Genomic DNA, 26,750 nt, shown 5'->3' on the forward strand with positions numbered 1-26,750 from the left:
ACAACAACAGACCATGTTAGGTACCCATTTATCTAAATTAAAATCTTTATCCATTTCAACGTAATAAGGAGCATAAACCTACTGATCCCATTAAATACAGCTGAAAAACATCTCCCAGCAATGCTTTTCATCATAACAAAAGGTTAATCTAATGATCCTGTGCCGTACTTGATGGTTATAAGACATAGTTAAATTTTAATTTGGGGTGTTGGTTTGTTGTGGTAGTTTTTTTGTTGTTTTCTGTTTGGTTGGGCTTTTTCTCAGGCTTGGGGGATTTTTGCTGCTTTCTTCAGTGCTCTTCTGCACCTACTTTCCACATAATATCTCCAACTGAGATAAGAGAAACCTTCATAGTATTTAAAGGTCTGCAGCATTTTTTCCACTACTAGCTGAAAATAAAATGGAAGCAAGGATTTCAGCACATTGGAGCATTTTTACCTCCTACAACACTACCCCAAATCACAAATTTTCTGCAAGTTCTTATGCTGATTTTTGTAGGGTCTTTTCCAAAATAAAATTCAAATTTGGACTTAGAATAGTTGATGAATAAATGGTTGTGTCTTTGCAGTTTTCTTCCATGCAGTGCTGCCTATTATGTAGTGAATAGAGAATATTGACAGTCAATATTGCAGTCAAACCAGGTCACACTGCAGTAGTCAAAAGAAAATGTGTAAGTGTATAGTACAGTGTTATTGCCCACACAACAGATACTAAGATTTTAGGATAAAGTTTGCTGTATGGCCTAAATTAGCTCCTAATGATTTTTTTTTCTTCATTAGGAGGCATTATCAGAAACAGAGAGAACAAAGAAACGCAAATAAATTCTTTGCAGGCAGAAAATACTGTGGTTGCTTGCCTGGGTCTAAAACAATCCATTTGAATTATCAGAAAGGATAATAATCTTGCAGTAGAGGTCAAGTAGCAGCAGAGCCAGGAACTGCAGCTAATGGTGTTGAAACTTTTCAACCTCAAATCCCAGAGTTCAGCAAGTACAAACAGATGGAGCTTCCAAGTAAAAATAGATATAATTTCTTCAGGTACTGGTAACCCCATTCCTTTTTCCTGTTCCAACAGCTGGTGATTTGGCTATTTCTCTCCAGTCTTATTTGAAGCCTTATATACTCAGGTCAACTGATTAGAGAGAGCATCCTCTTAATGCATGTATATGTAACTACCTTTGTTTTTCTAAGAAAGCCTCTAAATCTTGGGACTAGGAGGGGGAATGTTCGATATATATGAACTAGTTACATCCTAAAGATTGTGAATCAAGAGACAAAGAGGAAAAAAATACAGAATGTAATGTCAGCATTTAGACGCCAAAAATGGGAAAAACTGAAATGAGAAAATATACCCAAGGGACTATACAGAAGTGGGCACTTGCCTGAATCTGTTCACTGCTCCTTTCCAGAAGGGTTAACGTTATAACATTCTTCAGCTTCAAAGAGCAAAGAAGCATTTTGAATACCAAGCTAATGTAGTTATCAATGATGACTTCTTAAAATAGAAAACACAGAAATGATGGGAAAAAATGGGATGCAATATATACAAGTGGACCTCCACTAGGGCAAAGGATGTGAGAACCTGTACTACAGTTCTCATTGCTTGTCAACAGTACGTTGATGTTAAAATGTTAAAAGCCTTTTTCCATAAATTTCAGTCGCTTCAAAGGTTATAATTGAAAAGGCATTTTTGAGCAGACAGCTTTGAAGTTATAATTTAGTCTTTTCCGATCTCCTGGTAGAAAAATAGTTTCTCATGCTATGTAGTCCATAGGGAAATCCTCCAGCTTCCCAATGTGACAGTTGGGCTGTAAGCGATCCAGGGAAAGGAATTCAGCATTTCCAACAGTGCTATGTATGGGAGCACAGTGTTGCTCCCATACATAAAAAATGAGCCAGATCATACAGAAGCAAGGGCTCACCTTTGATTTTTCCAGGCCTCTTCCAGTCTCGGAAGATCAGCACTTTAACCATTTGCCTCTGTCCTTTACTCTTGCTTTTTACCATGTTATTATGTGAAAGCACATCTCACAATCTTGATCTCTCTCAGAAACGACAGGGGCCATAGAGAGCCTACAATTGCTGAGAATCCACTGGAGGATTCCTGAACTCTCCTGCAGCAGTTCAGAGCACTGATGTGCCTTGTGTGGATTTGGGCAATTAGACACAGTCTGTTTAATGCTTCTCCTTCACCACCAAACTAATATTACATGTTTTCATGTGCAAGTACTGTCAATCAGCTTCTTTTAAACAGTCATTGTGAAATATATTGAAACATATTGCAAGTATGCAGCAAGATTACAAAGAAACATTTTTATCATATAAAAATACAAGCTTCATTTTTTCAGCATACAACTTAAATGGAAATCAGCTGCCAGAACTCTTTATGTTATGAGTACAATCTAAATCTAAAACCTAGACTTTCACAACCCTCTTTTGAAACTGCTGAGGTTTTTCTTACTCAGGAAACTAAGAGCTGAACTGTTGACGACAAGAATCCCTAAAGTTGTACCTAAACTTCTCTACAGTGCTGAAGGCTTTCGTAATCACAAAGTTATATTTTAAAAGATCTTAGAAAGCCAACATGGATATCAAAGAGGGGAAAAAAATCAACAACAATGAAAGAGAAAACTTCACAATTTTGTTTGTAAATACTTCCTTAGGCTATCATTCAAGATTCTTCATCTGCTTTATCAGTGAGAAGTTTTGGAGATCAGCTAAAGTTGGGTGATCTTCTTAGACAATGATTATTCAATGTACTGAATTCCTGGGACAACTGTAAGGTTGACTTTCATAATTAATTCTGAATCATCTGTTTAAATTTTAAGGAGCCATTCACAGTCATCTGTGCTGTATGCCAAGTGTCACAACTACATCTGAATTATGCAAAGAAAAAAGTTGTGTGACAGTCTGTTATTTTCCTATCAGAAATGAAAATGAGTTCACAAAGCATTAGAGAGCTTAAGACCTGATTTAGTAATCACAGCATCTACAACAAGAGACCTGGCAGATCCAGGAAGCTTCCTAAGTTAGATAAACCCTTGTTTCTGTGTTTGGACACTTTTTTTTCTGTCCTGCTGCTACAAGCTTTCTGGAGAGTGTGGTACACCTAAAAATATACCCAAGGCCAAATGTTTCCAGGAATTACTCAGCAATCTGTGATGGCAGCTGACCACAGAGACAATCATTCCCTGCCAAAATAAGATCTTGGGAGATTTTGCTGGGCTCCCTGTCCTGACCACACACCAGTCATTTCCAGACCAGCTGCCAGTCTGGGCTGGTGGCAGCTGCTCCAGTTTGCCTCCCTCTCACCCTCACTGCTGCAGACACTCCCTGAGCCAAGGAAACCTGCCAGAAATCTCAGCAATCCCACACGCTGACTTTCCACCGCACCGCACGGATGTGCTGCTTGATGCATCTTAGTTCCTCACAGAAATTGCTCTATTTGTATCATTTCAATGCAGTTCAGCAGCAGTGTGGGATACAGACACATGCAAATACTAAGCAGGGGCTACTCTAGCACCCCTCATTCCCAGCCATTCCACTTCCCCAAGTGCTCCTCACAATTTTTCCATGTGATGTACTCTCCCCTCTTTCCACAGTTCTCCTCACCATGCACTTGATTTCATGCAGGATGTCCTGGAACTTATTCTGCCTAATACTGCTGCTTTTAAAGAGAGTCACATTGCAATGCAATAGGAAACTGAAGTAAAGAGAAAGGAAGACATGCTCAAGAGCTGCAGAGTAGTTGGAAACTGTGAATAGGAGGAAAGCTAAAGCCCAATCTGCACTAGAGAAGTTTTGCCAGCAAAGCTGCATCCCAGATCTCAAGACGCAGATGGTTTAAACAGGCCTGGAACAAATGGGGTTTCTGCCATTAGCATTTATGCCAATTCACGGAGGGAACATAATTTTTCTGGCTAAAATATTCATTTGTGTCAATGCTAGGATTTAAATCCCTAAAAAAATAATTTAAACCAAACAAAGAAATAGAAAAACCCCAACAACAAAAACTCCACACAACAGGAAAAGTGCATGAAAGTAGCAAATGAGGACTTTTTTGTTATCCTGTGGTGCTCGTGGAAAGTCTGATCAGTTCCCTGCCCACATTAATGCTCTGCCTCCATACAGGGGAAAGCAGATTCAAGAAGAGTTCTCATATTGTATTACCAGCACTGTGGCACCCCATGCAGAGCATAGCAAAAATCACATCCTGTTTACTACAGACCTAAGTTTGGAGGCACAGGATCTGAATTTTGGAAAGATAGCCCCCAACCTAAGTGTGAAAGTCATCAAGGCAAGGCAGCCTGGCATTCTCTGACAGAAAAGCCTCATTTGAAAGAAAAAAAACCACTCCTCCACAACAACATCCTTTCCCATGGATGCATCCCTTTGAGAAAGCTTTCCACAAATTCTTCCTGCTTTTCTGACAGCACATAGATTCTTTCTTCTTGGGAAAGATGTCTTTCACAAGGAGACTGAGCAAAAAAAATTTTATTTCTACTTCCTCTAAAAGGTTGATGCTCTTAATTTCCCTCCCTATTCCAAAACCATCAGCTTTAAGGACTGCTTTGTTTGTTTTGCTTGAAGTACTTCTTGGCCAGGGCTACATGCACATCATCCAGGGGAAATGGCCTGAATTGTCTCAGTTAGTCCTGATAAAGGAAATGTTAGAGAAGTGCTGTTTAGGGCAAACCCAATGCAGGGTTTACATCTGAGAGGGTTGTCCCATGCCATATGGATAACAAGATCCAGGGAAAGACCTTCAGTCTCCAAGATGATCAGGTGAGGACTAGAACAAAGACAAACAACATGGTGAAAAGAAGTACAGAGAAAGACACTGGGAACTATGCAGTAAGATAAATACTATCTAGAATAGCATCAGTCTCCAAAAATTAGAGATAATATTTATGATTAAGTGAATTTTTCTACCTCTCCAAATTGTAAGTGATCAGCCCCAGACTTGTGCTGCTCTTGTGTCACAGAATCCCTGCTGCAGTGGAGGAACACAGTGATGCCTTCACTCCTCTTCCACCAAACTCTTCAGAGACCAATTCTCCCTCAAAGCTGTCCTGGTGATCACATAGCAGAAAAGTAATTCCCCAACTGTTGGACCAGAGTATAGTTTGAGAATTATGTTTTCTTATATTATAGATTGAAATAGAGATCTTTTCCAGGCACACATTTGAAAATATTGATCTTTTTGTTTCTGAACCTCCCTCTTGTAAAAGAGTTTCATATGTAAGCCTGTCAAGGAAGGAGGTTTGGGACTTGCAGCTGCACACACAAGTGTTTTCAGAGGGCTGTCAAAGAACACATGGCCTCAAAGCAGAAGGATGAGTGGGAAGTGGGAGAAACAAGGCTGCATTTTATGACTGTTCAGCCAAACTAAAACTGCCTCTCAACCTCCATGCTCCAGCATTGCTTTGTGATTCCTGTGGGTTCCAAGCCCTTACCTGAAAGGGCAGTGTTTTGGAACACAAGCAAAGCCATTCTGCATTTTCAGCCCCCTGTACAAATTTAGTTGATAACAATGAAAACAAGTTACTCCTGCATCATAAGAAACTAGTCGTAGTTAAAAATTTAGATTAAAAAGGGTGATTAGTCACTTCTTCAGTTCACAGCCAATAAAAAAAAAAAACAAACTTCAGATAAAAACAAAGAGGAGCCTTGCTTTTTCTTCAACAGGATTAAAGTAAAAAATTTAAGCACCTTTTCCTACTACAGAAAATTTTTGGTTGAATGGAACATTTCAGGCATGTTGGATACCAACTAAACAAAGAATGGATGCCAAAGAGCAGGGATAGGAAGTCAGTGGCCCACATATATAATGGAGGGTTCAAGTTCAGATCCCAACCACAAGTCCAAGGAGGTATGTACCTCTAAGGACAGGGTGTTGACCACATGGTTACATGGGATTTTGTCTATTTCTATGGAACACTTGTTGTCATGAAGGCACCATTCTGCTCAGTGTGGAGCTCACACTGGGGGATGGGGTGCCCAGACACTTCTTTCTTACAGATATTTATTTATTTAAACAACTATAAGCGTCAGCAGCAAAAGAGATTACAGGAATCAGCTCCCATGGGCACTCTTGTCCAGGACCTGATCCTCTGGGGCTCTTCCACAACATATAAAATACAACAGACAACTAGCCAGACCACTGTCTTGAGAGGTCTGGAATAGGGATTCAGGCCAGCCACAAATAAGAGAGGAAACTGAATCCCTTAATCTAATGAATTATAGAAACAGATCACTGTCATCTCTTCTGCAGGATTAAGAATAGAGGAATGAAATTTTCCCTTTCTGCAGCCAAAAATGATCAAATCATAACAGGTTCACTCTGTGACACCCAAGAACTGAAGCTGGATTTGGGAGTCATGTGTTATATAAGCAAGTCCATCATCCTGTGTTCTTGCCACTCCTCCTTCCCCCTTTCCCAAAAGCTGGCTTGTCTCCCCCCACACCCCTCAGCCAGACTAAAACAGATGGCAGAGGGACATGAAATAAAGAGCAAACACAGGCGAGTGACTAATTTTCCAAAAGGAGACAGAAAGCCAAACCCTCAACTTCATTAGAAGCAGTGAGGAATGCATAATTACCCTCTGAACATCACATTCTTCCACATAAGCAAATGCAGTGGTTGCTACAGATATGATGACAACAAGCAGGGCAGGGATCTTCCAGGCAGTCCTGGGAATCTCTCCTCTGTGGGGTTGTTGAGTTTGGGCTTGAAGAGTCTGGTATTTTGCAGAACATGGGGCACTTGGCAATGCTCAGGAAGGAAAGAAGCAAGGACCAAAGCCTCTGGGAGGGAGATGAGTCAAAGGAGCCACAGCCAGCACGTTGCAGTTTGTACAGTAGGAAATATGAAGGTGAGTTAATTCCACCAGGGAGATGAGGACAGAGCTATTTCAGTGCTTCCCTTTTACCAGAGAGCACTGCCTTCATTCCAGTCCTGCTGGCATTGGTGCTTGCATCTGTCATCAGCATCAAGTGGCAGAGGGCAAATTCCCCTTTCCTGGCAGCTCAAGGAAGGCTTCACACTTTGCATTTCAGTGGAAGCACTACCTACCTCTGCTGATTTTGCTCCAGGAGCAATAACATGACAGAGCAGTCATTTAGGGGTGGTGATTTTCAGGGCTAAGTCTATCAGACTTTGTCATTTTAGCCATTTGGGATTATTTCTGCTAGATGAAAGAGTTTAAAGAGACATCCAGAAAATTAAAGCAAGCATAATCCTTGTTGTGCCTGACACAAAGCATACTGCAGCACATCATTTTGCCAACAGGACTTTTAAGACTGTAACACAGCTAAGAAAAGCACCAAATCCAGGTTCAAGGCACAGAAATGGACTTTCCTTTGCCATTCTGTAAGAATTCAGGGTGCCTGTGCTCAGACCTGGAGGTACCTATTCCCCAGGACTCGGATTTGTTTCCTTCCAGCGTTATACTGGTATTCAGGGCATGCTGCAAAGCTTGTTTACTTGCCAAGGCTTCTCCTGAGGCATGCCTGGGAGACAGAATTCCACATTGTCTTTACTTGATATTAGTTCAATTGATTTATCTGTAATTTCGCAGTTATTTGTCGTCTGTGTTTCTAGGTCTGTTGTAACCTTTTACAAGAGGAAATTATAAATAACTCCAGTTTGTGGAGACTCACACAGCAAAACATAAACAGCTTTTAAGATACTCCTCCAGTTACCAATACTTTTCAGGTGCAGAATGTGCTCAGTCCCATGGACTGAGACAGTATCGCCCAAACAGGGAATTCAAAGCATTACTTCAGCATGCGTATACAAATGATGGATTAAGATCTGGAAATAACTCTACTTCTTCATTAAGTTGCAGATATGGGAAAAAAAAAAAAAAAAAAAAGGAAAAAAAGGGGTTTTAAGCATGCAGAAATGCACACTGGGTAGGGAGAGTTGGCAACCTTGTAATTTCTGCTTCGCACTTCAATCTGCTGACAGACATCTACTTTGCATTCCAGGAAAGGCAGGTTTGCTGCTGCAGCCTTCAGCTGGCAAGTAACTTCTCCTACAATCCTTCCCTGCCTTGTCCCAGGGATGCACTGTGGCTTTAGGAGCCTTAGCAAGAGTTATTGGGAGGAAAGGATTTAAGGACAGGACATTAAGAATCAAGTGAAAGTGTCCCTCTACCCTTGCTCCTCTGTTGGGACACCAGCATTCAAGCTCAACACAGTCCCCTGTCAGATCCAAGTACAAGCTCAACCTTCTTAAATGGATTTTTTTAATCCAAAGGTGCAGTATTTCCCTCTACTCACATTTAATATGATGGATCAAGCTAATTGTCATGAGTACATCACTCGGTTCGTATCTAAAGACATGCAGTCACATTAGGAAGGATTTTTACAAGCTCATAAAGCCTCATAAAATTTTTTTAGATCCCAAGCAAAGCTTATAACTACTTCATCCTTCTATGGTTATTTTAGCCTTACCTTCTGGGAGGATCTCGCTGGCCTATACAGAAACAGTCGATAAAAACAGCATAGCTGAAAACAAGTGTAGTCTTCCCTTTCATCAGGAAAAGAACTCGTAGGATCAGTTTCCACAGACCAGGAAAGCTGGGCCTTTCCAAGAAAGCTCAGGGTGGCCAACAGAGCAAGGGACTCCTGCTGGCAAGTGAAATGTTTCATTTCAAAGCCAGTTGAAGCCTGGTGGAAGGTGAAAAAGCAGGAGCTTTCTCTGCCCCTGGCACAACCCTACTTAAAGCACAAAGGCTGCTGTTGCTACCTGTGGCAGTTTAAATACCCCAGGTTCAATCACTGGCTCATTTTGCTGTCTGATTGCTCTTACTGTTTTTTAATTAACACACATTTTGCTAATGAACCCACATGGAAAAAAAAGCAAACTCCTTCTCCCACCCATCCCAGTACACTCAGAAAACCTGTATTCAAAAGCAGTACATAAATCCCAATCAGCAAGTTTTTCCCCTGCCAGTGCTTTAAGCAATATTTTAAAAAAAGAAACAGGCCAAAGAATTGAGAGTTGTACCATTTCTAGCAGTTCAGTCTACATTCAGAACCCCAAACAGCAGACTGATGATGCCCTTCCCAAAGGCATTCCCAGCCACATTCCTCCAGCAATAGACATTTCTCATTATTTTCCAGGTTTACTCAAAGGCAAAGTAAGTACTCTTTTCCATATCTGGAAGGGCAGACTAATGCTACTGAACAAGAGCTGTTGGATTGCTGTTTTGTAAATCTTGGTCACAAATAGGTGATTATGGCCTTAATAACACACACATGGTCAGGAAAAACTGTGGAGCACCAACAACATCCATTTTCCTTGGGTGGCCACTAGACAAATTCAATGTTTACTTCTGCAATAAGGCTGCACAGACATTTGCACCTGTGCCTCCTAAACACAATCAGGAGGATAATGTGTATGTATGAATATAAACAAGGAAGTACTTACCTTCAGGTCACCTTAACATACCAGATCTGTAAGGGAAGGAATGAAGATTTGTAGAAGTGGCTAATTCCTCAAAAATAATAATGTTCCTGTATCCAAGATAAGAGACATACTATCTTAGGTGAACAGCAGCTTCCTTTGTTTACAGAGCTCTTATTCAGAAATCATAAATAATAAATAAATAATTAATAAAGTACAAGACACCATTTTCACTAATCTTAAATTCAGGATGATACAATGCAATCAAAATTTCAAGTCTTTCCAGAGTTTTCCAACAACAACTGAGTATTGAAAAGGTAATAATAAAAGACAACACTTCCATTTGCAGAAAAAGCAACTGCCATGAAATTTGAGTTATCAGGGATAAGCTGATAGATCCTTCAAGAGGAGCACTGAGTTGCTAGTTCCACAAAAGTAGCCTTACGAACATCTGGACTATAATAATTCTTCTGAAAATAGCTGCATGCTTAAAATAGTCACTGCTAAACCCATTCCACAAGAGATAAATCATGCTACTAAGAGAAAGCAATAAAAATAAACAAACTAGGGTTACAGGGAATTACTCATGTTTTACAGTGAATTAGTGGGAGTACAGTAATGAATTTGCTCAAAAATTGACAAGGAAAGGCTAAAGCAGAGGGGCAGAGGGCAGCTTTCCTGCACCCTAATCCAGTGCACTCTTTACAGGATCATCCTTCATACTCCTAAAAGTGGGTTGGTTGTTTGCTGAGGACAGAAGACAGTGATGGCAACTGACTGAACTAAGTTCAGCCTCAGAAAAAATCCAGAATTAAGTCATTCTGGCCATCATCAAAGAGAAAGAGGCAGCAGTCCTTAGATAGCGCCAACGCTTCAACTCCACATATTTATAAAACAGTCTTTTTAGTTAATGATCACCCAGTAAAGTTGCACAAATTCCCAATTAGAAAGAATCCCCATCCCCCTGAACAGGAAAACCGCCAAATTTTGTGAACTCTGGTTTGCACAGCACCATTAAAGAACAGGTTATGTCCCACAAACAGAAGACCCTAACATAGCAATCTGTCTAACACCAAAAGCTCAGTGTGGGAGCTTCAATTCCTCTGTATTGCCACATGAGCAGCCTGAATGAAAGCTGAGAGTGCCACTTGATAATCCTAAAGAGAGGCATAATCACTGCACATGGCAAGCCAGCACGTTCTGCCACTGTGCTTCCTGCCAAGAGCCTCCAAATCACAGCAGCACTAAGGAAACTACTTATTCCTACACATCAGTTTTACAACCTACCTATCCCATCTTCCTCACTCCACGGTCTCAAACTGAAGAATCTTTCCAAAGCAATTAATCAGCTTTCATTAGCTCTAAATTGCTTTTTGCTTGCTTGCAATTAAGGACTAATAGCCAAGAGTTAGAAATTTATAAGGTAATTAACCGTAATGAGTAACTGTTTTAAAGTATGATCAGCTGCTGACTATCAACAGATATATTAGTTTTTCCCAGTAAACTTTTTTTTCCCCGTGTATTTATACAAGCTTGAAAAAGAAGATTTATTTAGCAGAGGTTGAACATTCACCAGATAATAGTATATGTGTCTATTCCTTCCCTAGAAGGCAACTAGCTATAGATAAAAATATCTGCAAACTAGCAATTAATGTGGATTCAGAAGGTTTTAAGGTGACACTGGCATGGTGAAAGATCTATTTTTACATGTGTGAAGTGTATTTCAAGTCCGGAGAACGGAACACAGAAAGCACACACGTGATCAGCTCATGTACAGGACAAGAATCTGCTCAGCACTTGTAAATATCACCACATAAAATACATTTTCTCTTCTTGTGCTTTCATTCAATTAAATGTTGGTCAACCAATGCTAAAAACATTTTTGAGTTGCTCAGTAGCATATTAAGCACTGCCCAGGTTAGAATAGCAAACCAAGTGAGTGAGCTGGGTCCAAGGTTATAAACAGTAAATGAGATTCTTTTTCAGCCACTCTGGCACAAGATCAAAAGCTTTAGTTACGTTAATGTGACCAAATTTCTGAAAGAAAAATTACTCACTTATTTCACATATTTCCCTACATGTGGCATCAAATGTAAGACATGTGCAACTCACTCACTACACTCAAAAATCTGTCAGAGAAAACCCCACTTAGGTGTTCATCAAGTAGATCTTAGACAAGAAATTGCAGGTCAAAACTCTCAAGAGGATAAAACCTGATCCTCTTTAGAGTAGAGCTTGTCACTCACAGTAAAAGCTGCAAACTCCAATTCAGCTGCAGTCTGCAGGGTACTCAGAAACTCTTCCTGATAAGAGTGTAGGGTGCACATCCCCAGAACTCAACCAAGAACTTATTCCATCCAAAATATTTCCCTGCATTTTCCTTCCTGCAGAGCCGTAAGAGCAGTCAGGCTGTTTCCATCGAGAGAGTCATTAGCAGAACAAGTGGCATCCAAGTTTTCTGCAGTTTTCTTCGGCAGAAACCACAGAGCAGCAAAACTTGAGTCAAAGTAAAGATGTTCTCAGGACTCTAACCTATGTACAATATTTCAGTTAGACAAGAAGTCAACTATTTGAAATTTTAAAATATATTTAGCTGTTTAATTTTAGAGCTGTGTAAGAGAAAACCCTAAAATGACACTGTGGCAGGACCTTTCACCCCCTGATACAGCAGATGTTTATGTATTCCACTTTATGGGAAAAGTCAGTCCAGGATGGTTTGTCATGTGATGAATTGTCTCAGCTGAGAACCTCCTTAGCCAGCAAGAAACATCCTTTCTTGAATGGTGGGAAAAGTATAAACCAAAATTAGTGGCTGGCAGACAACTGTAAAAGATCACTATGATTTTCATGAAATCAGAAATCTCCTATACACTCTCTGAGTGTGGAGAGTTCTCGATGACAAAGACATTGGTAACAAGTTAATTTCCCAGGTGATTGAGAGGAATTAGGAGATTCTCTGCATACCACTATCATCCATTGGTAAGTGACACTGACTCCTAATCTATGCTATTTCTTTGCTAGCTGTAAACAGGTACCTTTATTACTGTGCACTGCATTTTTATCTACTAGTAGTCCTCTTTTGTTTTATTCCTGTGTAGTAAGTAGTCTGTTTAAAATTTTACCTCTGTTTTCCTTGATCTATTCAATAAATAATTCACGTTGTAATAGGCGTGATCCATCATTATTAAGAACTTGTGAGCAAGAGTGGTTTTGGGGTGCTGGCCACCTCAATAAAGCTCCTGTCTACTGCCAGAGGCCTGGGCAGAGGCAGGGACTTGGCCAAGCTCTCCCCTCTCATTCATAACAGACACTTTCACCACACAATGTTTTTCTTCTCCTGTTTGTACGGCAATGTTTCACATTTCTGTTTTCTCTTCAAAACTGTGTCCCAGTTAAGAAAGCCCATGTTTAGTTAATACACGAGGAATGAGTCACTTATGAATGGAGGAAAATGAGTTTGTATGGAGCAAATAAGCATTATGCCCGCTGGATTAATGTTTTCAGCAGTTATTACATTGCTTAGTGGAGCAGGCAGCACGAGCCTAAAAGCAGTATTGGTGCTTACTTTAGGATGAGGTTGTTCACATTTAACCAATTTCAAGACTAATCTACAAAGCCTTCAGAGTAAGTATTTTTAGCTGGAGGGGAAGTAAGTATTTTCAGCCTTTCAAGGAACCAAGGCTGGAGTTGGAGCCAGCATAATTTCTAATGGTGAGTCTGGAGCTCTTGTAAGCTTGGGGCCCACAGTCTTTTAAGATGACAAAAGTCAAGGGTACACTATCTGAATGTTTTTACTTTTCCAACAGGTAACTGCTACAGGTAAAGATCATCTTTAAAAGGGAACATGGATTTAATAAACTCAACTGAACAAAACAGTACCTCAGCAGAACCTTTCAAATGGGCGACATCCAAGATTCTTATTTCCATCACCCTGTCTGCGCTTGCTCTAATGACAACGGCCATCAATTCTCTCGTGATGACTGCAATAATTGTGACAAGAAAGCTCCACCACCCTGCCAACTATCTAATCTGCTCTCTTGCAGTGACTGACTTCCTTGTGGCAGTCCTGGTGATGCCCTTCAGCATTGTCTACATTGTAAAGGAGACCTGGATCATGGGGCAGGTGGTGTGTGACATTTGGCTGAGCGTGGACATCACGTGCTGCACTTGTTCCATCCTGCATCTCTCCGCCATTGCTTTGGACCGGTACAGAGCAATCACAGATGCCGTGGAATACGCCAGGAAAAGGACACCTAAGCACGCTGGCATCATGATAGCAGTTGTATGGATCATATCCATTTTTATCTCCATGCCACCTTTGTTCTGGAGGCACCAGACAACCAGCAGGGAGGACGAATGCATCATCAAACACGACCACATTGTTTTCACCATTTACTCCACATTTGGCGCCTTCTACATCCCGCTGGCCTTGATCCTGATCCTTTACTACAAGATCTACAAAGCAGCAAAGACATTTCACAGGAGAAGCGTCAGCCGGATCGTCAGGGAGGAGGGGGTGAATGGACAAGTCCTTTTGGACGCAGGAGAGAGAAGCACCAAGTCAGCTTCAATGCCCAGCACAGCGGAGAAGACCTCAGATGCACTGGCGAACTCCGATAAAATCAACATCACCCTACGGAGCCCCAGGTCTGAATCTAAGCATGACAAGTCCTGGAAAAAACAGAGAATCTCTAGCACGAGAGAGAGAAAGGCAGCAACTACACTGGGTTTGATCCTGGGGGCGTTTGTGATCTGCTGGCTCCCATTTTTTGTAAAAGAAGTAGTTGTTAATACCTGTGAAACATGTCACATCTCAGAAGACATGTCTAATTTCCTAGCATGGCTGGGATATATAAACTCCCTTATTAACCCTTTAATCTACACAATCTTTAATGAAGATTTCAAGAAAGCCTTCCAGAAGCTTGTACGGTGTGGGCAATACCTTTAAGAGTTTTTGTTCATATAAGAAGAACATAGTCATTGTTTTTTAACCTGTATAAATTTATATAACTGAGATGACATTTGTTGTATTTAAGGCAAAGCACCAGGACTCCGCATTATAAAGACTTTTTTTGTATAGGTATTATTGGGAGCATCAATTGCCCAAGTTTTAAAGAGATGGATCAGCTGGGATTGGTTTTGCTCTAGAAAAAGGGGTAGCATATTATGGCTCTGATTCAGCTGGGGTTTGCACAGCTGCCTAGCTTGAAGCATAAGGTATTACCTTAAATTCGAAGGAAATATACACTTGGAGTAGACAAAGAAACAAAACTTTTTAAAAAGCAACTCTTAGTCATCAATTGAACATTAAGTAAAACAGCACACATGTTTTAAACCCTACTGATATAAGGTAGAAAATACACCATGGAATCACAACATGATTTTAACAGTCTGGCACAGGCCTGCAGCATAGAGCCAAGCCATTCCCAGCCAGGGGTAGTAGCTTTAAATATATCTACCATCGTCCTGTGTCCATCAGCTGAGTGAGCTGCAGCCCTGCCTTGTCCCTCAGATGGACTTCCCTGTGTTACACAGCACTCCAGCAGCAGGCAAGGGGCTCTCATGGGTTACCAGTTTCATAGCAAGCCAGTGTTGGAAGCCCTCTGCCACTGTACACCCACAACAGATGTGAGCATAACCCCAAGGGAAACAGCCAAACATCCAGAGCACCTCCGGTGAGCTGGGTACACGGAGCACTCAGTGCTCTGAGACACCACTTCTGTGGGGACTGGGGAGGGAAAGCTCATGGAGAGCAGCTGGTTCTCCTTGTGGAGGTATTAGAAGGGAGAGAAGCATGAGACACTCCTTTCCCCATGTCCTCACCCCTGGCAGACACACCTGGCCAGGCACGGAGGCTGTGACTTGCAGCACCAAACCCAGCCACAACAGCTCGTGCCAGGGCCAAGCATGATGGAGGGTGGCTCAGTGAGGTTTGAAGAACTGGGGCTGAGAGCTCCAGCTCAGCATGTTCAGCCCTCCATCCTCAGAAGCCTGATGCCCCCTGAGCCTTTTCTCAACTGCCCAAAGCACTAGGGCAATGCTCCCTCTTCCCAAGCAAGTGAGAAAGCACCAGAGTGCTGGCAGCATGGGTCTCTGGAAAAGGCTGTGCAGCACCTTCTGCAGCAAGGGCAGAGGGAGTGACCTTGGTGTGCACTGCACACCTGGGCAGGGGATCCTGTGGGATACTCTCTGGGAAGCTTACCTCTAAACCCCTCCTTCCCCCAGAGCATCCATCCATATCCCCATTCCCAACAGAGCTAAAAAGGCCTTACAGGAACTCCAGCCAGCCCTGACCAACTTATTCAGTTATCAAAGATAACCTCAGTGAACAAATCCCTTCCAAAGCCTCAGAGATGGCACCTTTGCCAATCCTGACTGACATGCTCTAAATGCCAAGCCACAGTGCAGGACCATTCCTCACCTCAAAACCAGCCGTGCAAGCTTCCCAACAGCCAAGGGTATGAACAGAGCAGTAGGCATTTGCCCCTGCATGCAGAGGAGTTGTTAAGAGCCACACCAGAGCCCAGGGACAGGTCTTGCACTTTCCAGGACAAACAGATTCAGGCTATGTCACTAAGAGCCCAGCTTCAAATTCACTGCCAGGCATTCAGTGCTGGCTCACAGGAACAGGGACCTGACGCTCCTTACAGGGACTACAAACCCCTCTTTGCAGCAGTCTCCTGCAAAGGTGCTCCAATTTGGCACCTGGGCCAGCAGCTTAGTTCCACAAAGGAACTGAGACGTGAGACCACCCTTTCCTCACCCTTAGCTGGGGAAAGTCACTGGCCCTTGCAATTGTTCTTCCAAGAGACTTTCAGTGGTTTGCATTAGACAAAAAAAAAACCACCAGAAAAAAAGTCATCACTGTCATTTCTCTCTCCCTCTCCTGTATTACAAACTCTGGAGTTTGTAATAATTTTTATATTTTGCCCACTGGCTATCAGCTGACACAACAGCTGTCAAAAGGGCTTCCTGCAAGATGACAAGGTTTGAAACTTGAGACGCTGAACTAATTTGTTTCAGTCACTTACAACTTACTGTATTCTGCTTTCACATCAAGGTCCAAATGAAATGCTATTCAGAATTACCAGAAATGGTGCATTTGCTTTGCTGTTGATTTGAACACAGCCAATGGAAAGCTCACTTGTCATACCATGGAGCTCTAGCACAGCAGTGGCATAGTGAAATTTTGAAGATACTGAAGATGCTGGGATGCGACAGAGTGGGATTGGCTCATGCTCAGTGCAAGCCAGCACACTTTATTACCATTGCAGTCAGAGCACAGCCTCTGCAGCCCCTGTGACCTCAGCAATGGCTGCATTATGCTGAAAGAAAAAATTGCTCTAAGCATCAGCTGTGCTCTGCTGTCTCCAGAAAGAGACATGAAATTTAGCTTTCCAAAAGGATTAGCAGATTAGCAGGAGGCAGCAAAAAAAACCCCACTAAAACATCCAACCTTGAAGACCCGTTTCCCACATTTCCTGAGTCATAGCACTGGGTATCTGGGGGAACCCATTCCTCTCCCCCTGCCTCTCCCTTGATAGCTGCTGGAGTACAGACTTTATTGTTTATTCTCTTACTCGTAAGATGTTTGACAATATCTTGTGAAATCAAATTGGAAGGAAAAATAGGGGCTGCTTTTCAGGAGAAAAGATACTTAAAACACTCATTTAAATAATAATGGGTGAAGCTCAAAGAAGGGAACCATATGTAGATAAACAGAAAATAGCTGTCATTTATGCACTGTTAACAGTATTATACTCTGAAACTAATTAAGCTGCTAAACATTTCTCAAGATGCAGGGTGGTTTCTTTTGTATCGTTTTCACTGAGCTGTATCTGCTCACCCTTCAACACAGCGGTGGGAGAGGCAACTACAAGATATCTGATCAAACAAGTGGGCAGTTATTCCATTAAAAGCACTTGCTGCTTGTGGACCATCATTTCTTGGTGTCTGACTGCGACTCATCACTTGTTCCCTAACAGAATCCACTGTGCCAAACACTTCCCCACACAGCACCACACAGCATCGTTTCATCTCTAGCATTTACCCATGGATGTGATGTGTCCAGAAAAAAACATGAATTTCTCTTTCAAAATGCATAAAGGTTAAGATTTCTGCAGAACGCTGCTTTCCCTCCCTGTGCAGCACACAGACATCCACTGGACCTTAGCACCAGATTCAAGGGCAAGATGGAGCACGATTTTATGCACTAAAGGAGCTAAGATTTTTTGCAATCAGCTCTGTGCCTTTTTTTCTCTTTCTCAGGAAAGAGAAAAAAATCTGTCTGGTTTCCCACCTCTGTCAGAAGACTCTGTGTGTATTTCAGGGACAGGGTTTACATCTCCAGAGTTTGCACAAAGCTTCCTGAGTCCCTATCCCTGCTGCAGCTGCCCTGCCTGTTGCTGTTTGCTGCCCACCCAACAGTGTAGATCTTTTCCAACACCCAGAGAACTGGATTTGGAGGAACTGACCCCCTCCCACTTCAGCTTTCACAGAGAACGATTCCTGAAGCAGCTGTGAACATGATATCCAGCTCAGGTGGATGGTTTTTACTAACAACAAGTAGTTAGACACACCTTGTTATCCTGTACTCATTTCTTTGCCTTTCCTCACTGCCAGATGCTTTATTGGTGTCCTTTCCTCCTGAGGCTGGCATATCCCTACAAAGAGCTCGGGGACACAAAAATACATTTGTTGTAGTGATGCAGTCACACTTGTTAACGCATGACTGTACCACCCAGAAACACCCACCTCATCCAAATGCGCTTTTGGCAGTCGCTGTCTTCAGCTGCTGCCTAATTGTTCTTGGTGCTGGGGAGGTACACGGAAATAGCTCTGTGCCAAATTATTTTCTCCACTAGTTACAAACTCAGCACGTTATTTCTAGGCAAGTACACATTACTACTCGACCTTTGCATTTCAGATTCCCCTCACAGATGAGAAACAGAAAATCACCGCTGTAGCTGCTGCTGGAAAAAAAAAAAAAAAAAAAAGGGCTTTTTTGAACTCTACACACCAAAGAGTAAATCCTGGAAGAAAGTGAGAGGAAACCCTTGTAGCAGCCCAACAAAGATTAAGCAGAAACCTAACACTTGTGTCAGTCCTACCAGAGGGACAGTACTACCAATAGCAGAACGGCTAAAAATTACCAGAAAGATGTTGACATATCCTTCACCGTGAAATCCTGAAATTAACTAAGCCAATTATTTTTTTCAGATTTTTCATTGTTTTCTGGACAACCAGGGTTAAATTTCTTATTTACCTCCTCAGCCAGGAAAGCTAAACCTCTAAAATAAACATAAGTGGTTTTTTGATCAAGTGTTGCTAGCTATCATAAAGTAACTCAAAAAAATAGAGCTTTGATGATACTCATCTTGGCTAAGAGGAAAGATTACAGAAAACAGAACAAACAGAAGTCAGCAGCAAGGGCTGTGAACAGCCAAAGTTACCAAACAAATTCAAAACAGCATTTCTGGTGTCAAATTCCCCATTCATAATGCACACCAATGACTGAAAGCAACCTTTTATCCTCAATTTCCATCCTAACTTACTGAAGTATGAATTTCATAAATTTCATGTGTTAACTTCACACTCAAGTGAGTTACTTCTTAAGTAAGAACTCTGCAACTCAGGAAAATTTCAGAAGGAAATATTTTCAGGCAAGGAAAAAGTACTGTGTTTCATTAGTCAAAGTACAGTAGTACAATTATGAATTAAAAATCCTGGTTGGGGCAGTTTAAAGCCAAAGATGCTGCTTATCAAATGCTATTGCTTTTTATCCACTAGTAGTTCAAATCAATTCTATACACTCTCATTTATAATATAGTATTTTAATAGATATACATGAAATACAATATAGGCCTAAAATTATTTAAAATATAGTTTTGAAGGTATTAATTGCTATACACCAGATGGGCAGCACTAATAAAGATTAGCCTCTCTTTCCACTTTAAAGCAAGATACCTCCTCTACATGGATGATATTTTCCCCCTCACTAAATTAAGCCTTTCCCTTTCTTCCTGTACACCCATTGATTTGAAACTCAGAGCTGTATTTCATGGTTTGGGTTTAAAGATGAGAAACATGTTTAACACCACAAAAAGTGCTAACTGCTAAGGTAATGCTGGAAGAGCGATTAATCTTCTCACTTTCGCTTTAGATCATGACTGGTAGTAGACATTTCATGCAATAGCTAGTTCTGTGCTGGCAGCACTCCAAGATGCAAAAGCTGTGGCTAATTTGTATGACAGCAAGCATCTGCTAAGCAACTCACTCTTGGCTAAGCCTGGTTTCCCATCTTTCACAGCACAAAGCTGCATGAAAGAGTCCACAGCCATGAAATGAAGAATCAGTCAGTTTGCACTCCAGTTGTTTTCTAGTCTGGCAGGCACTAGAAGATAGTTGCTCCACAAACACACCCCACTAACCAGCAGCAGCAAAGCTGTGCCTTTATGCACAGCAAAAATAGTCAAAATCTTTCAAATCCATCTAGTACTTCGGAGGCAGCCTGACCTGACTCATGGCCAGGTGGGCTCAACACAGAGCAGCACTGCTCCCCAGCCAGACACAAAAAGAGATCCCTTCAAGGAGAATGCCAGTGATTAGCAAATCAGTGTTGAATTACCTCAACAGCTCTGGTCAATACAGGGCTTGCATTCCCCATCATCAAAAAGTTCAATTCTCAAGCTTGAGGTGATCAACTTAGGTATATGCAAAAATACTGGAATTTAAGATAAGAAAAATTCAAGCTAAGTGTTTTCAGGTTGGGGTGTTTTCTTCCACATCTACTTGGATAGCTGGTAAACTGCAGTAATTTTGAACCCAAAACAACTTCCCAAGCAAGACATATCTATAACAGGTAAGCATGAATTCATTTTTCACACACATAAATATAGTTTATATTACTATTGGACTGTTTCTAACCTCATTCGTTGATGGTCTTCCACATGTTGTCAAGTATTTATCTCATCTGGTTTTCAAAGTGTTGAAGAAATACTAATTAATTATTATCTCAGGTAGATAGGAGGTCATGTCTCATTTTTACAGTTAGAAAACCAAAACTCAAGGGAAGTAGGCAGCCAGCATCTCATCCTGAGGTCCTGGAGTGGAGAAGGGGAGAGAAGGGGGAAGGAGGAAAGGGGAGGAGAGGAGTCCCTTTGTTAACTGCACAAGGAATCACACACTACTGTCTGAGGGATAAACATGAGAGCTGTGGAGCAAAGCAAATCAGGAAAGGGGAAGGAGGAGGGGAACAGGGAGACACAAAGACTGAGCAGTTTTCTCCTTACAGAGCCAGGCAGCCTTGAAATAAACTTGCTTGAACTCATCACAGCTCAGATCCAGCTAACAAAAGTGCCAGTTCACTTTGGAGCTGCCTGGCACCTCCCAGAGCTGAGAGGGGGAGAGGAGGTTGTTTTGCCATCTGCATCCCACGCAGGGTCAGTACAGCACTGCACAGCTGAGCACACATGATCCTTCTCCAAAACTGGTGTGACAGCTCTGGTCAGAACCAGCCACACTCAGCCAGTGAGGCTGGGGAACTGCAAGTACTGAGATTTTGAGGGGTACAAACAGCAGAGGAAAAAAAAAAACAAAAAAAAAAAAAAAAGAAAACGTAGCCAAGAAAGGACATCTTAAAATCTTATCTACATCACAGTACCCTCCCACCTTCTCAAAAGCTCCTTCAAGTAAATGGAGTGATGAACAGAGATTTTGTCCCTTGCTTTAGACATGGCAGGGATAGGTGCTCAGCTTGCTTTACATTCCACAAATACAACTTACACAGTCAAACCACTGCCATGTTTCCTGCTTCTCTTAGTTAAATACCCCAGAGCATGCCAATCCTGCCCAGCTCCTGCCAGCCTGGCCTTCACCTGCATCTCCAGCTCACTGAACATGGTGTTAAAGCACTCCAGAACTATTTACTCCACTGCTTCTCTCTTTCATTTCACTGGACAAGAATAACAAAAAGCAACTGAAACACCCTCCAAGCTCTAAACCTGCAAATAGGACATAAAATAGAAATAGAAGGAAGCAGTCTAGATTTAACAGAAAATAAATCAAGTGACACTCCTCTGAACTACCCTTTCTACTTGCCCCACTCCAGGCTCTATTCTCACTCACAACACACCATGAGTGAAGGGGAAGAGTTATTTCCGTAGCAGGTTTGACTTATTTTGTGTAGTTGGGCGAAAGAGCTCTCGTTTAAAGATCCTTCAGAGGAATGACAAAGGCTATGAAATGTTGACCTGCTTTGCCTTCTCTCGCCCTCGGCTGTACAAAGAAAACCAAAAGAGGAGCGAGGCATTACTGACTCAGGGGCAGACAGGGAACCAGCACAGATGAAAGGGGCTGTGAGGGAGAAAGAGGAAGGGAGAAGGGGAAAGGAGCAGGCTCTCACCGAGGGCTGGGTTCTCCCGGGACAGAGCAGCTTTGCCTCAGCCCCGGACACTCCGTGAGGGGCAACCCCAGCGAGACATCACGAATGCACAAACAGCGGGCTGGGAACAGGAACGAGAGGCCATCGGGGGCTGTTCTCGCCGTGCCAGGCCCCTCGGGCCCCGCTGAGGGCCGGGGATGTGCCCACAGCTGTGTCCCGCTGAGGGCCGGGGATGTGCCCAGAGGTGTGTCCCTTGCTGAGGGCCGGCGATGTGCCCAGAGCTGTGTCCCCGCTGAGGGCCGGGGATGTGCCCGGGGCTGTGCCCCGCTGAGGGCCGGCGATGTTCCCAGGGCTGTGTCCCCGCTGAGGGCCGGCGATGTGCCCACAGCTGTGTCCCCGCTGAGGGCCGGCGATGTGCCCACAGCTGTGTCCCCGCTGCTCGCCCGGCCGATGAGCCTTTTCCCGGGCCGCAGGGTCCCTCTAGCGGCTCCTCATGAGGCTGCCTTAGGCCGCAGTGAGGTTTCCCCTCAGCCTCGCTCCTCCAGCTGAACAGGCCGAGTGCCCTCAGCCGCTCCTCGTAAGGCTTCCCCTCCAGTCCCTCCACCGTCCTTGCGGCCCTCCTTTGGCCACTCTCTAATGGCTTCATGTCTTTTTTATATCATGGCACCCAAACGCCCTCAGGACGCGAGGTGAGGCAGAGCAGAGCGGAACAATCACCTCCCTCGACTGGCCGGCGCTGCTGTGCCTGATGCACCCCGGAGTCTGCCCCTCGTTTGGGGCACCGCACACACAAAAGGAAGAATTTCAGCCAAAGGTTGATTCACTGGGACAACAACCTGAGAGGAGTCACTGAGCACGGAGCAGGTTGAAGACTGGGTTGGTGGAACAACCAAAAATTACTGCAAAACAGCTTTCCTTTGTGTTAATACTTTTGGAGCCTGAGGCTCCTGGGACAACCACATGCCAGGGGCAATGGAGGTTTCCTAGAAAGGAGAAAGGGAACATGACATTCGCACCCTCTCATAGCTCAATGTTACATACAACCTCACCATAGAGGTAGTATGTAACATTTTGTTAGCTGAGTGAGACCCCAGGGCATTTCAATTAAAGTTGGCACCTCTAGGGAGTTCAGCAGTGTTCGCACAACCCCCCAGGCAGAGGTCAGAAAGGACTGTCATTTGAAATGGGGTGCAGAAACACCTATGCAGTTGGAAAATGTACAAAGGGGGGAAATGAAAAATCACCAGAGATCAGGGGAGCGCATAACAGTTAAAAATACAAGCCTCAGTGACAGGTATATGTTTCTGAGGTGGTTGTTAGATAAGCTCTTTCTTTCTTCATGTATCATCAGGTTTATTTCAGGATTTAATTCTAAATAGTCATGAACAAAGGGCACTACAGAAACAGCCACTCATGTCTCTATTTAAAGTAATGGCATTAATTATAAAAATTATTTTTAATTTGGACTTGTTTGTGGTTACCGTAGTAGAGGTTTTGTTCACAGTTGCTCTTTACCACCTTTTGCTATTGCACAGTACTGTGTGAAGTGGCCAAAACTTCCTCATTCCCAAAATCTTAGCCCCTTTCACCCTGCACAAGGACAAAGCAAAGCACAGGGCAGTGGAGAATTGTGCTCTGGAACTATAAACTGGTCAGTGACTGGAATTTCATTCTAGGAAAGAAAAATCATGGTGATAATGGTGAAGTGGGAAAACAATGTCTTACCGTCTTCATACATTTTCTGAGAAATTCTACCAACAGCATGGCCGGATTTGGTGGCACACTGGGCAGCAGAACATCAATGCAAACTCTGGGTACTGAGGAGAAGAGCTTTAAAGTCTCAACCAAGACCAGAACAAGTACACAGAAAAACACATATAAGCCACACAAATATTTTTACATGAACATAGAACTAAAGTGTCACAAACAATCCTTTTCAGGTATTAGAAATTACCAAATATAAGGGATTCATGATGGCAGCTTTTTCCTGAGCAAGAGAAGAACTCACAAGCTGAAAGGGCTCTTTCTAATTCCCCTGGCATTTTTCATGTTAAGAAATTGTCTCTTGCATTGCCTAACCATTGATTTATACCCAAGTGCTTCAGTTGGTTCCTGTCAGCTGTCCAATTCCATTCCTGTTTCTGAAAAAGTGAATCTAGAATTGTTTATGCAATTCACTTGCAGCTTGAATTATATTTTTCTTCTTTTTTTAAAATATAAGCAGCACAAAAGCCACAGAAGCACTTGAGCTGCTTTGCAAAGCAGAAAGAAAAATTATGACAGATTTTCTGACTCCTGTGCTTCTGTCAACATCTTTTTTTTCCTGTCCTATATGCTTTCTTCCACCTCATACAGACACAAACCAAACCAAACAAAGAAACAAAGAAACAAAACAAAAATCAAACAAACAAAAACCAAAACAAAATAAAAACCCACACCAACAGCTTTACCAGACCTGGAAATTTCTCTCCAAAGTTTTGTTGAATTCTAAGGGGGAGGGGAAAAAAAAAATCAAACCAAGGATCAAAAATATCAATCCAAATCTTTCATAACAACTGTGAGGCCAGTTACAGTTATATATGCTGCATTTTCAAGGGAATACACAATGGCGAACTGACCCCATCTCATTCCCTTCTGCTGTGGAATATTTTGCTCTAAAAGGCAGTAATTGCAGATATTCAGACACCTAAAGACAAGCTGGTTTCAAATAGTAGAAAACTCACATTTTCATGTTGTTTAGGGAACTGTACAAACAGTAACCCTGCGTTCAGTGTGGTCATAAGGTGGTGCAAACCACATCCTCCTATTCAACTGCCCAGGAAGCGTGGGTAGGATCTCTTGCCAGATAATAGTCTTTACAACATTTACATTTGTTTGAGGCAGAAATACCATGGGGACTCTTTCTGTCTGCAGCAGTTCACCATACAATAAAGTAAATGTGGAGTAAACTCCTTCCCTTATTCCCCTACCTCAATTTATTTCTTTCTGTCACTACATGACATATCCAGACAAATGTTCTGGCTTGGGAGGTCTCCTTGCTCAAATGTATCTCCTAGAGTTTCATTGCTGTAGCAAGGAAGTTCAAACATTTTATCAACAGCAGAGATCACAGATATAAAGTGAGCTATGGTCTTTGCATCACACAAGGTACCTGTCAAAGGCCTCGATGTAAAATGAGGCAAGTTAATGATCTGAAACAAATAAGGATAGGAGCTTCCCCAGGCCCTGGTAAGGAAAAGAAAAAGGAAGACTGATGGTGAGCCAGTGTGCTGAATGTGGCTTGGAGCACAACAAAAAGGAGTGAAACCCACAATCTAGCATCTAGAGAGAGCACCTGCCCAAGAGGTCTCTCTCTGTTCAGCTGAGTGTGCAGCACAGTGTCCCAGCAGCAAGTGCAGAAGGACAGTGTGGGGACATGCTGGCTCACAGGTCCACAGGGCTGAGGTCACTGCAGGCAGGGAAAAGCCAAACACACAGCCAAGGAAGATGACAGGCCTGTGTCCCTTCGGTCATTCCAGTCAAATACAAACACTGCTTCTGGATAGTCTCTTGTCATTAAGGGGTGTTCAGGTATGGTCACTTTGGAGCCTTTTGAGGGCCTTTTTCTTACAAAGAAATCCTCTGCTGACCAATTAGTCCAGGTTGCCATTTGCTTGGCATCACACTGGTGGAAACAACACAGCATGAATATGCTCCAGATGACTCTGGCCTTTGATGCCAGAGAATGGAATGGAATGGAATGAGGAGTATTACTGCCCTCAGCAATTCATTTTCTGATCTCACTGTATATACTTTTAAAACATTGCTTAGCAGCCCAAAATGTAAATACGAAATAATCCTTTATTAATGCAGCAAAAACCTGACACATCTGCTACGATTTCCTCCCTGGTTTTAGAGGTGTATTTCACTTCTTTCACACTACATCCCCCACACTGTGGTCATTTCCTTACTCTAACCCCATCATGATCTTCCCCTACACCAGCACAAGCTATGTCTTCACAGATGACCCACTGCTCAGAGAGGCTTCACAGACCACAGGGCAGCCAGAGGCTGACACGTAGCTTCTACGTGCAGAATTACTGCCCACAAATTCATGGGGTTTTTCCATTTGTACGTTTCCAGGAGTGTCAAAAGAGCAAAGTCAAGCACCTGCCGTTTTTCCAAGTACAGAAATAGAGACATTACCGTGCCCCAAAAAAGTCTAAAGAGTGTTCCCCAATCAAACGGGGATTTAAAAAAAAAAAGAAAGAAAGAAGCTGACAATAAACCAGACATTGATCTGAATGACAGCACTACCTGCCAGCAGTTTTTCCTGTCAGGTGGCTGTTGTGCCCAGAGGTTGGAAGGAAATTCCTTCCTTCCAGGCTGCTTCTGCCTGAAGTTCATCAAACCCAAAAGCCAGCACCATTTGTGGACAGTCTTGATAGATATGACAGATCGATGAGATGGGCTGCCTCCTTGCTGATCAACTCATCTCCTATTCAAGGTTGGTTAAATGTGTTAGTAAGCCCAAGCTGTAGCAATCTAGCCACAAAACTCAAGCAAGTCAAGAGCAATTCACTAAGTACCTTATTTTCTACTTTAATAATAACACCAACAAAAAAAAAAATAGCAAGTTCATCCTATACTTCCATTTCACAGGTCAGTATGTTGTTTTCTACACTCTTTTCAACATCGGAGATTAACAGTTGAAAAGACATTTGTAAAAGTAAGACCAAGGTTTGAGTTGGCAGCAGAATTTGGATCTCTAACCCAGTAAGGTGTCCCCAGTTCCCATGTTCACAGAGGGCACAACAAGCTGATAGAAATATTTAAACAACCCAGCCTTAATGCAGGAGCCTGGGAATGGTTTTGGGGTTTTTTTCTTTTTTTCTATCAAGCTGTGGTATTTAACACAATCCCCTTGCTTTACTGCCTGAGTTCTTCATTGTCTTTTATAGTAATTAAAATAATG

The 26,750-nt window shown here is 42.5% G+C and overlaps 1 protein-coding gene and 1 long non-coding RNA gene across 5 annotated transcripts in view; one reads left to right on the top strand and one right to left on the bottom strand.

Annotated features, from left to right (window-relative positions):
* Nucleotides 1-17,350, top strand: part of HTR1F (5-hydroxytryptamine receptor 1F) — a 104,595-nt gene extending 87,245 nt beyond the window's left edge. Inside the window, exon 3 of the mRNA XM_085075648.1 lies at nt 13,221-17,350. Within this exon, the coding sequence (XP_084931774.1) occupies nt 13,259-14,362 (1,104 nt within the window). The 5' untranslated portion in view covers nt 13,221-13,258 and the 3' untranslated portion in view covers nt 14,363-17,350. The remainder of the gene's footprint in view (nt 1-13,220) is intronic.
* LOC146445536 (uncharacterized) overlaps nt 1-18,088 on the bottom strand; it is a 65,177-nt gene extending 47,089 nt beyond the window's left edge. For 3 of the 4 annotated variants that reach the window (XR_014855303.1, XR_014855302.1, XR_014855300.1), the window contains exons 1-2: nt 10,702-10,763; nt 9,439-9,524 (exon numbers count right to left, since the gene is read on the bottom strand). This is a non-coding gene — a long non-coding RNA (uncharacterized LOC146445536). Of the gene's footprint in view, nt 1-9,438; nt 9,525-10,701; nt 10,764-17,993 lie in introns of those variants that run through there. The other variant, XR_014855304.1, reaches the window with a different exon arrangement.
* Between the last annotated feature and the right edge of the window lie 8,662 nt (nt 18,089-26,750).

This window comes from Lichenostomus cassidix, chromosome 1 (assembly GCF_008360975.1).
Source record: "Lichenostomus cassidix isolate B80296 chromosome 1, HeHo_3.0, whole genome shotgun sequence".
NCBI lineage: Eukaryota > Metazoa > Chordata > Aves > Passeriformes > Meliphagidae > Lichenostomus > Lichenostomus cassidix.